We start from the raw sequence: 13,594 nt of genomic DNA on the forward strand, positions 1-13,594 counted from the left end.
AATTTTAATAACCACAGCAGCACTGTTCATCGAAACCAGAAAACGATACACAGAAATATGTATCTTAGTGTAGTCTACTTGTGTGCCAAGTTATATTGAAATCAGACCAAAACTGTAGGAGGAGTAGCATTTTGAAAGAATTTCACAGAAATTTCTACTTTTAGTAACCACGGCAACATCGTTCATCGAAATCAAAAACCGATACACAGAATTATGTATCGTAGTGTAGTCTACTTGTGTGCCAAGTTATATTGAAATCAAACAAAAACTGTAGGAGAAGTAGCATTTGAAAAATTGTTTACAGACAGACAGACAGACGGACGGACGCATTACTATCGCATAAGCTCTTCTAGTCTCTGACCAGTAGAGCTAAAAATAGGATAGGGCCATTTAAAAATCTTCTCAAGAACCACTGTTAAAACTGTTAATAGTTTTGAGGCCTTGTCATTTCATTTGCCATTTCTGTCTCCATGGCTCGTGTGACAATCTAAAAACCTATCAATTCTGGCAGAAGAACCAACGATGCACCCTCTGATAAAGATATTATAAACAAACTCAAGTTTTAATCGAACTATGCACACTACCAAATGAAAAGCTTAAAATTCAGATGAATATTTAAAATCAAAGTACTGAAAGTACTGAAAGCCGGGCTTAAGAACAGCACACAGGTGAAAAGAACAGGTATCAGTTAGAGTATGAATAATATATGGAATTATTAGATAGAGCGCACGAAAAAGCATCATTTAATTTTATATAAGAACAATAGGTTTAACTTTGATGAAGTATAAGGGTGAATTTATCTTTTTATTTTTGAGCTTTATATACTTGTTCTTTATTGTTATTGAGCATTTTTTTCTTGCCTTATGTCATGGTGTCAGGCACTACTAAGGATCAATATTTCCTACGTCCGAAGCTAAGAGGTCACAGTTAGCCAGCAAAGTTTTGTGCATGCTGATTATCATCGAATTTTGTTACCTGCGTTTCAACAACAGCAGTTAGCAGAAAAATGATCATATAACTGATACACTAGGATGTATTTAAAAACATGCATACAATTGCAATATGTCGTCCCCAACTTCGTTCGGGACGACATAATGACTAGAAAGTCTGCTATTGCAAACAATAGCGTATGTTGTCCCGAACTGAACAATTTTCATTTTGTCATCAGTAATACTATGCCCATTAGCTAAGCTTGGACAACTTTCAACTCGTATCAGTCTCTTCGGTACTTTGATTTAAAAATCGGAGCTAAGCGCATGTGCATCCATATGCAAGATAACAATACCTTGTAGGAATCCATTATGTCTATCTATGTTATAAATCCCATCCTGTTTGGTTCAAAACTAGAGTTGTTATAGCCATTTAAAGTTTTAGCCAATCAGATTGCAGTGCACATGCATGCACGTTTTCATGATTATTGTTATATATCATATTGTAGGATATATACTAATGCATGACTTATTAAAAATTTCAATGTATTTCATCAAAAAAGAAAAAGAGATTAAAATTTTTATTTCAGCCAATCAGAGCAAAGTGCATGTGCATGCACATCATTTCGTGCTAATCTGACAATGTCATATTATCTACACTATTAATATATCCTTATGAAATGAGCATTTCATCAAAAAAGTGTAAAGGTTAAAGCAATATTAAGTATACAAGTCGTTTAATGTTGCACGCATCAGCACGTGGATGTGTGTGCACACAAAATGACCTCTGTTCCATACATCTACACAACATGCCTATTAACCTTAAAAAGGTTTTAGCTCAATTGGATGGACATTTTCCTACAACTCAAACTTGGACAACCATCAAAACCTATCTGTACTTTCAGTACTTTGATTTAAAAACCAAAGTTCAAGAATTTTCAATTTTCCGTTTCCATGGAAACTATTGACAGCTTCGAATTTTTAAATCCAATGAGCACAATTAAAGAGCTAATCATTACATCCATAAAATTTCATGACGAATGTGCAAGGGACCAGAGAGGAAACTCTAGACAAAATTTGTCGCTTTTTGCAGGTTTCCATGGCAACGCTAAACATTATGGAACCGAATGACCACACAACAGAACTACAACCAGTGATCGTCCTTTGAAGAAAGTTTCAGGAAGATTGTCCCAGCCATTTCTGAGAAACAGCCTGGAGAAGAAAACATGCGTACAATCGCAATATGTCGTCCTTGACATCATTTGGGACAACATAAGAAACAAAGTAAAAATAACGTTTCACAACTTCGTTTTGGGAACATAATAATACAATTCAATACATACGTTTGTGGAAAGTCTTTATTTTTAAGATCAGGAGAATTATGTCTACATTTTTCAAATGTGAAAACAGTTCCATTTATAGTTTGAACAAGTTTTCTTTATCCAAGGGCATGCTCACCATTATGTACGAACATGAACATATATTCATCCTGAAGTCCACTTTTGCTTATAAACAGAAGAAAATATAACAACCTAATGCATTGTAACATATATTGACTAGTCCAGTCAAGTAAAAAAAAAACCATTAAACATATGTATAGAAAATATAATGTAGGTAAATCACCAGTAAAACAGATACATTATTCTGAAACTGATTCAGATACATGTATATAAATACAGGGCCATATATATGTCAGGCATACAATAATATTTAAATTTACTCATTGTGTATTGCAAGTTTTTATATAAAAGAGAAAACATAAATCCTTTGTTTTTGTAATACATACTTTGCAAAATAAAAGGAATGTTTTTGAAAAAGGGAGTGTAAATTTGTATACACATAATCTACTCTAAGCATACTGTGGAAAATTGTCAAAAAGAAATGAAAGACAAATAACAATCCAGATAAAATCATAAAAAAAACCTTTCAGAACTTTCAAATTGACAAAGTTTTGAATGGGTAGAGACAATATGGTTTTTAACCATTTCCCAGCTTTAAATATCATTAGAGTGATAATCATGCAGAATTAGGGGGAAAAAGTATCTTATATACAGGCAGAATACTATATATATTTAAACTACAGGCATTTACTAAATTAGAAAAAGTTAAAATTCATTGAAAGCACACAATTCAAAATATTGGGTTTAAAATGAAAGCAGTGGATATGGATTGAACAAGATATCCTTCATCTAAAACTATAAGTTAAGGGTGTCTATAAACCTTAAGGGTGCCCAAGTTGCACATATAGAATATTATCTTGTTTTAAAAATGTAGCTCTAATTAAAGGGCATGAAGGAAAGTGAAATGTAAATTGAGTATATGCATTCTGCATTTCTATATTGTAGAAATTTTGAAATATGGTATGATTTTTTTTCACAAGGGAACATTATGTAATATGCACAGTAAATAAAGTGGTCTTAAACATAAATGGAAAATGCTCAAGAACATGCTGCCTTGCATTTTGATTTAAAACAGGATTTGCAAAAATTAAACAACAGTATTAAATGTGAAATACATGTACATATAATTTTGATAAGGATAACACAAATGAACCATCTATCTGAGGCATAGTATGAGAAAAAAAATCTGTGTTACTAACAGTGACATTCTTAATAATACATGTTCATATACATGAATGCTTCAAATCGAGTTGACTCAGTGTCACAAATTACAAAGAGGAGAACTTCATCCTATTGTGTTAAACAGTTGAGAAGGTGATACAGGAATACTGGCAGAAGGTGAAAACAATGGAGAAAAAATATGAAGTTAAATTTTTAAAGTTAAGCAAAGAAAATTGTAATACATGATGAAATAAAACAGGCATATAAGTACATTTTTATCACACTCTAGCTCGTGTGTCATTTTAATGTTATATACCAGTGTGATGAAATATGTTAATCTGTTTTAACAGTAGTAGAAGTGTATACAGTATAATGTTTAACTATTATGGCAAGGTTAAGGTTTGCATTTGGCATACTGATTTGGCACTCAGAATTAAAAGTGTAAACAGTATGATTGATAACAATATGGCGAGGCTAAGGTGTACATTTTGGCATCTTTGTTTAGCACTATTGTAAAAAAAAAAATTTGGGTTGGGATTATGTCTGAAATGGTCATGTCTGCTTATAATGATTGTCTTAATATCATTATTTAGCTGTAATTTATAGAACATGATGGAAAATGTTAGCAATTGAATTTATAGGAATTTATGTATTCTGCACATGTATAACGCAGAATGATTCAAGGTATGACATTTTTTCAAAGGGAACAATTGCAGTAGTATACGACAATACAAGATGGATGCCGATATTATATTTTAATCAATAATAAAGGGTACATCGAACCCGATGCATAATAACGTAATAGTAATACACTACATCTCCCCCCTTTAGACAAAACTGACTTTACAGAGATAGTACAAATTTACATACAGCTTAACTTTAGCCATGTCTGTAAACGAAATAACTAATTGAACACAGGTAAGTCAATTAAAGTTTTGAACACAACTGTAGTTCGGTTCACGAACGATACACAGAGTTTACAAGTCTAGTCTCTTGGGACACTTGACAGTTCGGCCCGAGCGCGTAACATATGAAGAAGGTTCAGTGTCAATTTCAGGTGAACGCGTTTCACAAGTTGGCGAAGGTTGTGCACTAGGAAGATTGTCCATGGTTTGTGGTTCGAATTCATCATCAGATAGTTCAACGTTGTTGGCCTTGACTGTGGATTTCCTCAAGTGTCTACGATTACGTCGTAGAATGTTCCCTCCGACTTGGACTAGATACGATCTGGGGCAGGGATGTCTGTCTACCACGGTTCCAGGTTTCCACTGTCGTTCGCCGTTGTTTGGCACGATCCTGACACTATCGTTCGGTTTTAGTGGTTCCAGCTCCTTTGCGTTGTGTCTCTGGTCAAAGTGTTTTTTCTGATTAGCTTTGTTCAGCTTCATACGGGCTTTGACTGTGTTGTCATGGTAAGCGGTAGGCTTCAGTATTTCTGTTGAAGCTGGCATTGTGTTACGTGGTCTCCTGTTCATCAGTAGCTGGGCTGGTGACAGGTTGATACCTTCCAAGGGTGTCGTACGGTAGTCTAGTAGCGCTAGATATTTGTCATCTGCTTTCCGCCAAAGACGTTTGACTGTCTGAACGGCTCGTTCGGCTTCCCCATTGGAGCTCTGGAAGTTTGGACTTGATGTCTTGTGTTCAATGTCGTATGTTCGACAGAATGATTTGAACTGTTGCGACGTGAACTGAGGTCCATTATCCGACCGTAGTTGTCTAGGTATTCCATGACAAGCGAACACTGACTTCATAGCTTCCAGCGTTGAGGTGGTTGACGGAGATTTCAGCTCTACTACATCGACATAATGAGAAAAATAGTCCACTAAGATGAGGTACTTTTTCGACTGAAAGTCAAACAGATCACATCCTACTACTTGGTATGGAAGTTCTGGTACGGGTGATGGCTTAAGAGGTTCTGGGAATTGTTTGTTCTGATAGGTTGCACACTTTGAACAGTTTCGCACGGTTTCCTCGATCTGGGAACTCATACCTGGCCAGTAAGCTACTTCACGAGCTCTCTGTTTACACTTCACTATCCCCAAGTGGGACTGATGAGTAAGTTCAAGCATGTGCGGTCTAAGACTCGGCGGAATAACAATCCTCATTCCTTTGAATATAATACCGTCCATGACGGATAACTCGTCTCGCGAGTTCCAGAAACTGTGTGTGCTGACAGGTGCTTGGTCTCTGGTGTCTGGCCAACCATCAACAATTATCTGGTACAATGTTTCTAGTTCCGCTTTGGTGTACTTCACGATTTCTGTTTGCTTTTGCTTGCTCACATATAGGAGATCAAAGGCCTTGACATCACACATGTCAAGTTCGGATTTGGCTTCAGGTAGGTAAGCTCTAGAGAGTGGGTCTGCTACAGTCATGTCTTTCCCTCTGCGATATCTCACATCAAGATCGTACCACTGGAGGCGCAAGCGCATTTTCTGTAGTCGCATAGGCGTAGAGAGTAATGGTTTCTTGAAGATCTGCTCCAGAGGTTTGTGGTCGTTGTAGACTGTAACCCGTTTACCAAATACGTAGTGATGGAATTTGGTAGCAGCATGCACGATGGAAAGCATTTCCTTCTCTATCTGGGCGTACCGCTTTTCTGTGTCAGTAAGCGCACGAGACGAATACGCAATTGGCCTGTCATTCTGTACGAGAACTGCTCCGGGGCCATCTTTCGAGGCGTCACATTGAATCTCAATGTTTTTGCTGACATCGTAGAATCCTAATGTAGGTGAGGAAATACAGAGTTTTTTCAGCTGCTCGAAACTTGATTGCTGTTCGTGTTCCCATCTGAATGCTGTATCTGATTTCAGAAGGCATCTGATCGCTGCGTCGACTTGACTCATGCTAGGGATGAATTTGCTGAGATACTGCACGATGCCTAGAAATCGTTTCACTCCCTCGTCTGTCGGTGGTGGCATTTCCTTTATTGCTCTGACCTTTTCTGGGTCTGGACGAAGACCGTCCGCCGTTATAATGTGGCCAACATAAGGCACTTCCGTCTGCCTTACTTTGCATTTCTCAAAGTTTAGCTTCAGGTTGAACGCTGTTGCTCGTTCAATTACTTTGTGTAGAATGCTGTCATGATGTGTTGTGTCTCGTCCTGCAATAAGGATGTCGTCCATTATGGCGAATGCACCATCTATGCCTTCCAGCATTTCGTCCATGATTCTTTGGTAGATCTCCGGTGCCGACTTAATGCCGAAGGGTAGCCTCAGCCATCGGTAACGTCCCATAGGAGTGTTGAAGGTCGTGAGGAAATTTGATTCCTCATCCAATTTGATCTGTAGAAATCCGGACTTAGCATCGAGCACGGAAAAAACTTTCGTGTTTGGAATGGCTGAGACAACGTCGTCTATGGTTTTCATAGGATGATGTTCCCTGAGAATAGCTTCATTCAGGTCCTTCGGGTCTATGCATATGCGAACTTTGCTGTTTCTAAGGCTGACGACCATAGAACTGACCCAAGGTGTCTACTGACACGGGTTATGAAATCATTCTCCTCCATCTCCCTCAGTTTTTCGGTGATCAGTGGTCTGAGCGACGCAGGTTGTCTTCTCACTGGGTGAACTACTCCTTTCGCCTGAGGATCTATCTTGATCGTGTGCACTCCTGGTAGTGTGCCAGTTGTTTTCACCAGTTCAGGAAAGTCGTTGAACTGATCCGTCGTAGAGTCAGACATTTTAACAGGATTCATCCTCTGTATGAGATTGAGGCGTTCTGCTGTTATTCCTGTAATCACGTTTTCCTGGTGAATGTCAACTATTTCAAACTCAGCTTGAATGTTAGTGTCTTCATTCCTGAGTGGTAGTTGCACGTGAAACTCTGGACGGATTGTATGATTTGTGAATGAGCGCAAAAGTTTGTTTGATTGGCTTTTCACTCCTGATAATTTGCTCTGGTGATACTGGTGTGAAACAATGATATTGCACTTTGCTCCTGTGTCTATCCTGAATTTCAGAGGTTTCTCACATACGTGAAGAGTCACTAGCCACTTGTCTGCGTTTTCCTGACCTTCAGTATCATCTGTAGCGAGAATATCGAGTAGATCGTGCTCGTCCACATCACTGATATTCATCTGTGACTGTTGTCGCTTGCGGCATACTGATTTCCATGTCCGGTCAGTTTACATACCGGCATGTACTTTTCAGAGCTGGGCATTTGTTGTTCGGATGATTGTCGGGTCCAAACCACATCTGTGACACATAGGTTTAGAGTTCTGTTTTTTTGGAACACTAGTTTTCCTTTTTGATGTCTGTCGCACTGTTTTTTTTGTTGTGCTGTGGTCTAGCGGTTTTGATACTGGATACTGCCTGAGTTTTGCGTATTCAGCTCCTTGGAACATTTTAAGCTGTTTCTGAGAGAGCTCGTATTGTCTGCCTATTTGCAGGGTTTTGGCAGTTTAATCATGTCCTTGATCGGTAAGCGTTCTCGGACCTTCGTGTGTGCAACCCTGCAATAATCGCGTCGACAAAAATATCGTCTGTATCTGCGTACTCGCAGTCCATTAGAATCAGTCTAAATTTTTCACAAAATTGTCAAAGGACTCACCGTCTGTTTGTTTTCTCTGTTTCACACGAAATCTCGCGGCTCTCTTATTTTTCCCGGGGGTTTACGAATCCTCAAACTTTTTAAGATTTTCTCTGGATCATCTTGTTCCCTTTATCCCGGTAAGTGTTTTGTAGACTTCCCGTCCGTGTTTCCCTAGCCACATTCCGAGCCAACCCGCCTTTCCTTCTTATCAGCTTTACACAGGGGACCTTTGTAAACAAATTTCCCCATGCTGTCTGAAGCGAATATTTGTTATAAATATGGGACTGTCCCAGTCCATGGACGGGTTTCGAAATTAAGCCAGCATGGTTTTATTCTGACACCATGTGCTATACGACAATACAAGATGGATGCCGATATTATATTTTAATCAATAATAACGGGGAAACAACCCATGTAATAACGAATATAATACACTACATATGAAATAGTGTTAAAGAGATGGAGATGGCTAAGGAACTTGCTGCCTTATATCACTATGTAGAACAGTATTTCCAAAAATTAAACATCAATATGAAATATAGAATAAGGAAAAAAACTATGAACAATCATCATTGATGTAAAACAGTATTTGCAAAAGTTAAAAATAGTATGAAATGTTGATACATGTACACATGACTAGGATAAGGTAAGCAAAACTATGAACAATCTGTCTAAGGCATATGAGAAAAAGAAACTAGATTACATGCAGTAACATTCTTCATAATAATTGTTCATATACATGTAGTTCTTCACATTTCCTCATTGTGTCTGAGTTCACTCTGTGTCACATTTTATGAAATAAGAACTGTGGGTCAACTTGTATTTCGATATGGTGTATGAAAAAACATTATTTTGAATTACTGTGATCTTCAAGACAATAAAGATCAAAATACCTTTACTGTTTATGATTGAAATAATTACTGGTGGAATTTACATTTTTCCACACTTGTAAACTCGCTGCCTTTTGACGTGCATCTCAGAGAGATTGTTGGTTGGCATTTTCTAATGTGACTCTCAACATCATTTTTCTTGACGTCTGGCAGAGCTAGTTCTACCAGTTAATATGGGATGGTAAGGATGCTGTCATCCTGCAGTAGGAACGTTACGCCCTCCATCCAAACATCCAGATTTGCTTTATATATCTTTACTTCGGCAGGACAATCTGTCTTCTAAAAAAAAAAACATCTGTTTGTATTACATATTTTTGTCAAAGTATCTATAAAATCAAGGTATTACAAGGAAGTGATGTGTTTAAAACTGAATGTAAACTTACAGTGATTTTGGTTTTTGTAGTTGTCGTGAGCGACACTTATTTCTGAAAGTGTTGGTCACAACATCTGTGATCTGGACATAGTCTCCAGGACGGTTTTTTTCTGCAAAGTTGGGCCCAAAATGCAACTTTGCTTTTTGGTGGAGTTTCAACATGATGTTTTTAAATTTTTCCCTTTCCTCCACAAACACCTCTCTAGGGTTCCCCACATTGATGGGAAAGTGAAGTTAATGATAAATAATTGAATTTTTATTTTTGATGAGGGTGATAAAGATTTTATGAAATATGTATTTTAATAGTACGGAAATATGTCATACTTGATTTCCATATAACTTTTTTTATAAGTTTAAACCATACATTTGAAGAAAGTGAAATGTTATGATCAAAGTAAGGCCATCTTTAAATGATAGTTTAGTTAATTTGCCTTGTTTGACAGACTATAAATCCCCAAGTTGGGAGACAGCAAGGAAACATTATTTGGAGACACCTCTTCTGAAATGAGAAGGGGTTGAATGAATAAGTCAATTTGACTTACCTGCATAATTCTCCCCTTAATGGAGACTCTGACTCTTGGAGGGGAGTTCAGAGCCTCGCTCACTGGCTTTCTGTGGGAGCAGGTGGAGGGTTTAGTAGGATGCTCTGTTGCTCCTGAGGCACATTCACATCATTGCAAGGAAATACCTTACTGGTTGTGGTAACTGCAATCGAATCCACCTTTTTGATGAAATTTCTTAGAATGACAGAACTTCCCTCCATGAATCTTGCAAATTTTGTGTTGTCATATATTGTGCATAATATGGCTGTTGCTTCATCAGCCAGTGCACAGTTGAGGAGGACTCGGTCTTCATTCTTTTCATTCTTGTACGTGAATTCTTTGCCTCTGGCAATAACTTTAACTTTAATGCTCTTAGTGTAAGGCACCTGTCCCCTCTGACTCATTAACTCAGCTAATGTGACGGTTGTGGTCTGAAACAAAAAAATTGTTAAGTAAAATTATGACTTAGTGAGGTTTAAAAAAAATGATGAAAATTAAATGGAAAAGTAAATTCTTTTGGTATGCAAATATTGCTTACAATTGTTTTTCATTTCAAGGTATTTGTTAATAGGCAGGCATTGCAGGCAGAACAGAAATTTTCAGATTTAAATGAGATCATAACTCATACGTTAGGATCTATTGACTTCACTGACAAGAAGATTGGTTTGTGATCAGAGTAGTATGATTCTAATGTTCCATGTGAATGAAGGTGCTCTTTTGGGAAATTTATGTAAATGTAATCTAAACATGAATTATAATCTGTTGTCACAGTGTTTAATAACTGATGAAATGAGTATCTGTGCATTAAAAGTTCTAAATTTGTAGAGTTTTGTAAAGCATCCTGATTAAAGTCTCCCATTAATATGGTTGGTTTACAAAAATTAATGGTGGATTGCAAGTAATGCATAACATCTGCAAAATTGTTCTTGGTAGCAGATTTAGGTGGACATTATATGAAACAGATATTTGCAATGTCCAGGACAGTAATAAGTAGTTCTATGCCACTTACTGAGGTAGCAGTAATTTGGTTCTGGTTGAAATGTGGTTTATAGTAGACGGCCATACCATGTTTGCTCTGTTTGTCATCAGCACAATAGAGAGAAAGTCCTTCAATGTGGAGTTCTGAATCTGCTTCATATACTCTTGTTTCAGACAAAGCTAAAATATCCATGCATTGCAAGAATACGTCCTTTTTCAGTTCATTGAAATGTTTTTTCAGTGAACGACAGTTATGAAAACATATCAGTGTGCAATCATTGGTCATGTTTCGCAGATCTGGTAACTTCAGTTGTAATTGTGCTGTAGATTTCAAACGATTCATTTCATCCGTGACATGAGAACAAATGCTAATTTTTTTTGCATTCAATTCCATGATGTATAGGTTGGATAACTTTTTTATACGACTTAAACCAACATAATGAATGTGATCATTTTTCCTGCTTCCGAAATGTAGAACAGCAGTATTCATAGTTGACCCTTGAGCTTTATGTATGGTCTTCGCTGCAGACATCTGTAGAGGGAATTGCCTTCTGATAACGTTGTAGGATTTGTAATGCTGAACGTTAATGCATCTTGTTACCTCCAGTATTGGTGTTCAAGACCGGGGAATGTTTGCCTTATATAGATTTGAATATTTCTGTCGCCACTGGCAACCTGATGATGCATTTTCAAGCTCAACCCATACGATACTAACACGCTCAGATGAGGAGACACGGTAATCAAACATTTTTATTGAACAGGATGCACCATTTGTTAAACCATCTTCTACGCTTACATTTAAGCACAATTCAAATGGTGGTCCAATAGCAAGATGGAGATTTCTTTGGAGTTCCATGGTTTTCCCTGCATCATCTGGAACTTTGCTCAATATTTTCTCCTTCAAGGAGCATGATACATCTCCTGACACAGTGTCTATGGAATTAACAATTGTTTTCATAGTTTCAGGGAGATTTTCTAACACATGGAAATTATGCAAATCACACTCTGAACGAGTTGTGAATAAATGAGGAATCAAATTTAAATTGTGAGCATAACTTTCATTCGATGCAGTTAATAACCTTGACTGCAGAACCTCTATGTCCTGTGGGACTAAGTGGTTTCCTTCTCGTAACCTATTCAGAAGTTGTGCAAAAGCAACATCATCCTTTTGACGCATAATTTCCTCCAATTCGAATATGGTGAAATGGTCTTGCCATAGATTTGCACCAATACATTCAATGCCTATGCGAGGAACTGTAAATATCCAAGAGTCCATCACTGGCTTTAACTGATATAGGTCACCAAATGCTATTACACTGACTCCACCAAATGGTTTACAACATCCTTTTAGCTCTTGTAAACGCAAGTTTATGAAATTGAACATTTTTTGGCCCACCATTGAAATTTCGTCTATGAACACAATCTTCAAATGGAAGAATTTACATCTCATAGAATCTAGTTGGTGCATATCTAGTGGTTTAAATGAAAATCCTCTCCCAACTGGTATGCCAAATGCTGAATGTATTGTATTGCCACCTATATTATGAGCTGCCTTGCCAGTAGGTGCACAAAGCAGAACTTTGAGGTTATCTGGGTTTTCTCCTACTTTATGATTGAAGAATTTGACTAAAGCTTGATAAAGACATCGTAGTAGAACACTTTTTCCTACACCTGCTCCACCAGTAAGGAAAGTATACAAAGGTGTATCACTTGTTTTGAAATGATTCAAAATATTGTAGAAGAAAAAAATCTCTTGCTTCTCATTTAGACTCTGTACTAATGTCCTGTAGTTACTATCTGGCATTTCATTCAGTGGTAATGAATCACTTTCCAAGCGCTTACGTGCTATTCCCAAATCCTGTCCAATATCATATTCATCACGTGATAATGTGTCTGTGGCATGTGGTTCACTTCCAGGATCAAAACACCCAATGCTAGTAATGTATAGAATCTTGTGCTGAGTCTATTGCTTCTTGGTGTTCATTCTCTGGCAAAACAGCATTCCTTTGATAGTCATCCATATCATCATGGTCTTCCAATATGCTTTCTCCAAAATCACAAGTTACTTTCGTATATCTACCTTTTGCTACTTGTATTACATCCTCCATCTTGATGTAACTTTCCTCATATGTACTACAACCATGTAAAAGATCAATTTCCTCTTTTCTCCATTTTGTAAAAAGCATCAATAATTGCCTGTAGTGTTCTTCTCTAACTGCATTCACAGTGATGTTATGGTACCTTAACACTTTTTGCCTCTTACGTTTTTTCATGATAGTTCCATCTCTAAATTCAAACACTGGCAGTTCATCTTGAAGATTGTTCATTTCATCATCATTTGCAACTGTAGCTAAAATATCATCTTCTAAGTCATGTGTATAATCTTCCTCAGGCAATTCTGCCCCACAATCCTCCATGTGCTCCCTACATTTCTCAAAAGATGTGTCAAACCAAGAAACAAAATCTGCATAACAGTAATTGCTCATTTCTTTTGGGCGTCTTTTGTAACGTTTCAATACATTGTCTGATTCCACATTAGTTGAAGATTGTGGCATTTCTTTTAAACTAGAGTGTGACTTTAGTAACACAGTTCTTTTAGTTGATTCACTTGTGTCAATGAAAACTACTTCTCTGGAAGATTTCCTCAATGGCATCTGAAGAACCAGATATGCAGCTTCCTGTGCACCTATTTCCACATGGCTTAAAAATTGGTTACCAATTCTTCTAACTTGCTGTTTTATATCACTGTCTTTCTGTCTGGCTTCTCTGCATGCTTCATATAACAGGT

At 37.3% G+C, this 13,594-nt stretch overlaps 1 protein-coding gene and 1 pseudogene across 1 annotated transcript; both read right to left on the minus strand.

Annotated features, from left to right (window-relative positions):
* Window positions 1-7,637: 7,637 nt before the first annotated feature.
* LOC134275787 (uncharacterized) lies at window positions 7,638-11,149 on the minus strand (annotated as a pseudogene).
* A 273-nt stretch (window positions 11,150-11,422) lies between these two features.
* LOC134275788 (uncharacterized) lies at window positions 11,423-12,610 on the minus strand. Its single transcript, XM_062758078.1, has one exon. It carries the CDS (start codon window positions 12,608-12,610, stop codon window positions 11,423-11,425), a length of 1,188 nt encoding a protein of 395 aa, XP_062614062.1.
* Window positions 12,611-13,594: the final 984 nt, after the last annotated feature.

Source organism: Saccostrea cucullata, unplaced genomic scaffold (genome assembly GCF_032062105.1).
Source record: "Saccostrea cucullata isolate Sc308-1 unplaced genomic scaffold, CSIRO_AGI_Scuc_v1 ctg7336, whole genome shotgun sequence".
Classification (NCBI taxonomy): domain Eukaryota; kingdom Metazoa; phylum Mollusca; class Bivalvia; order Ostreida; family Ostreidae; genus Saccostrea; species Saccostrea cuccullata.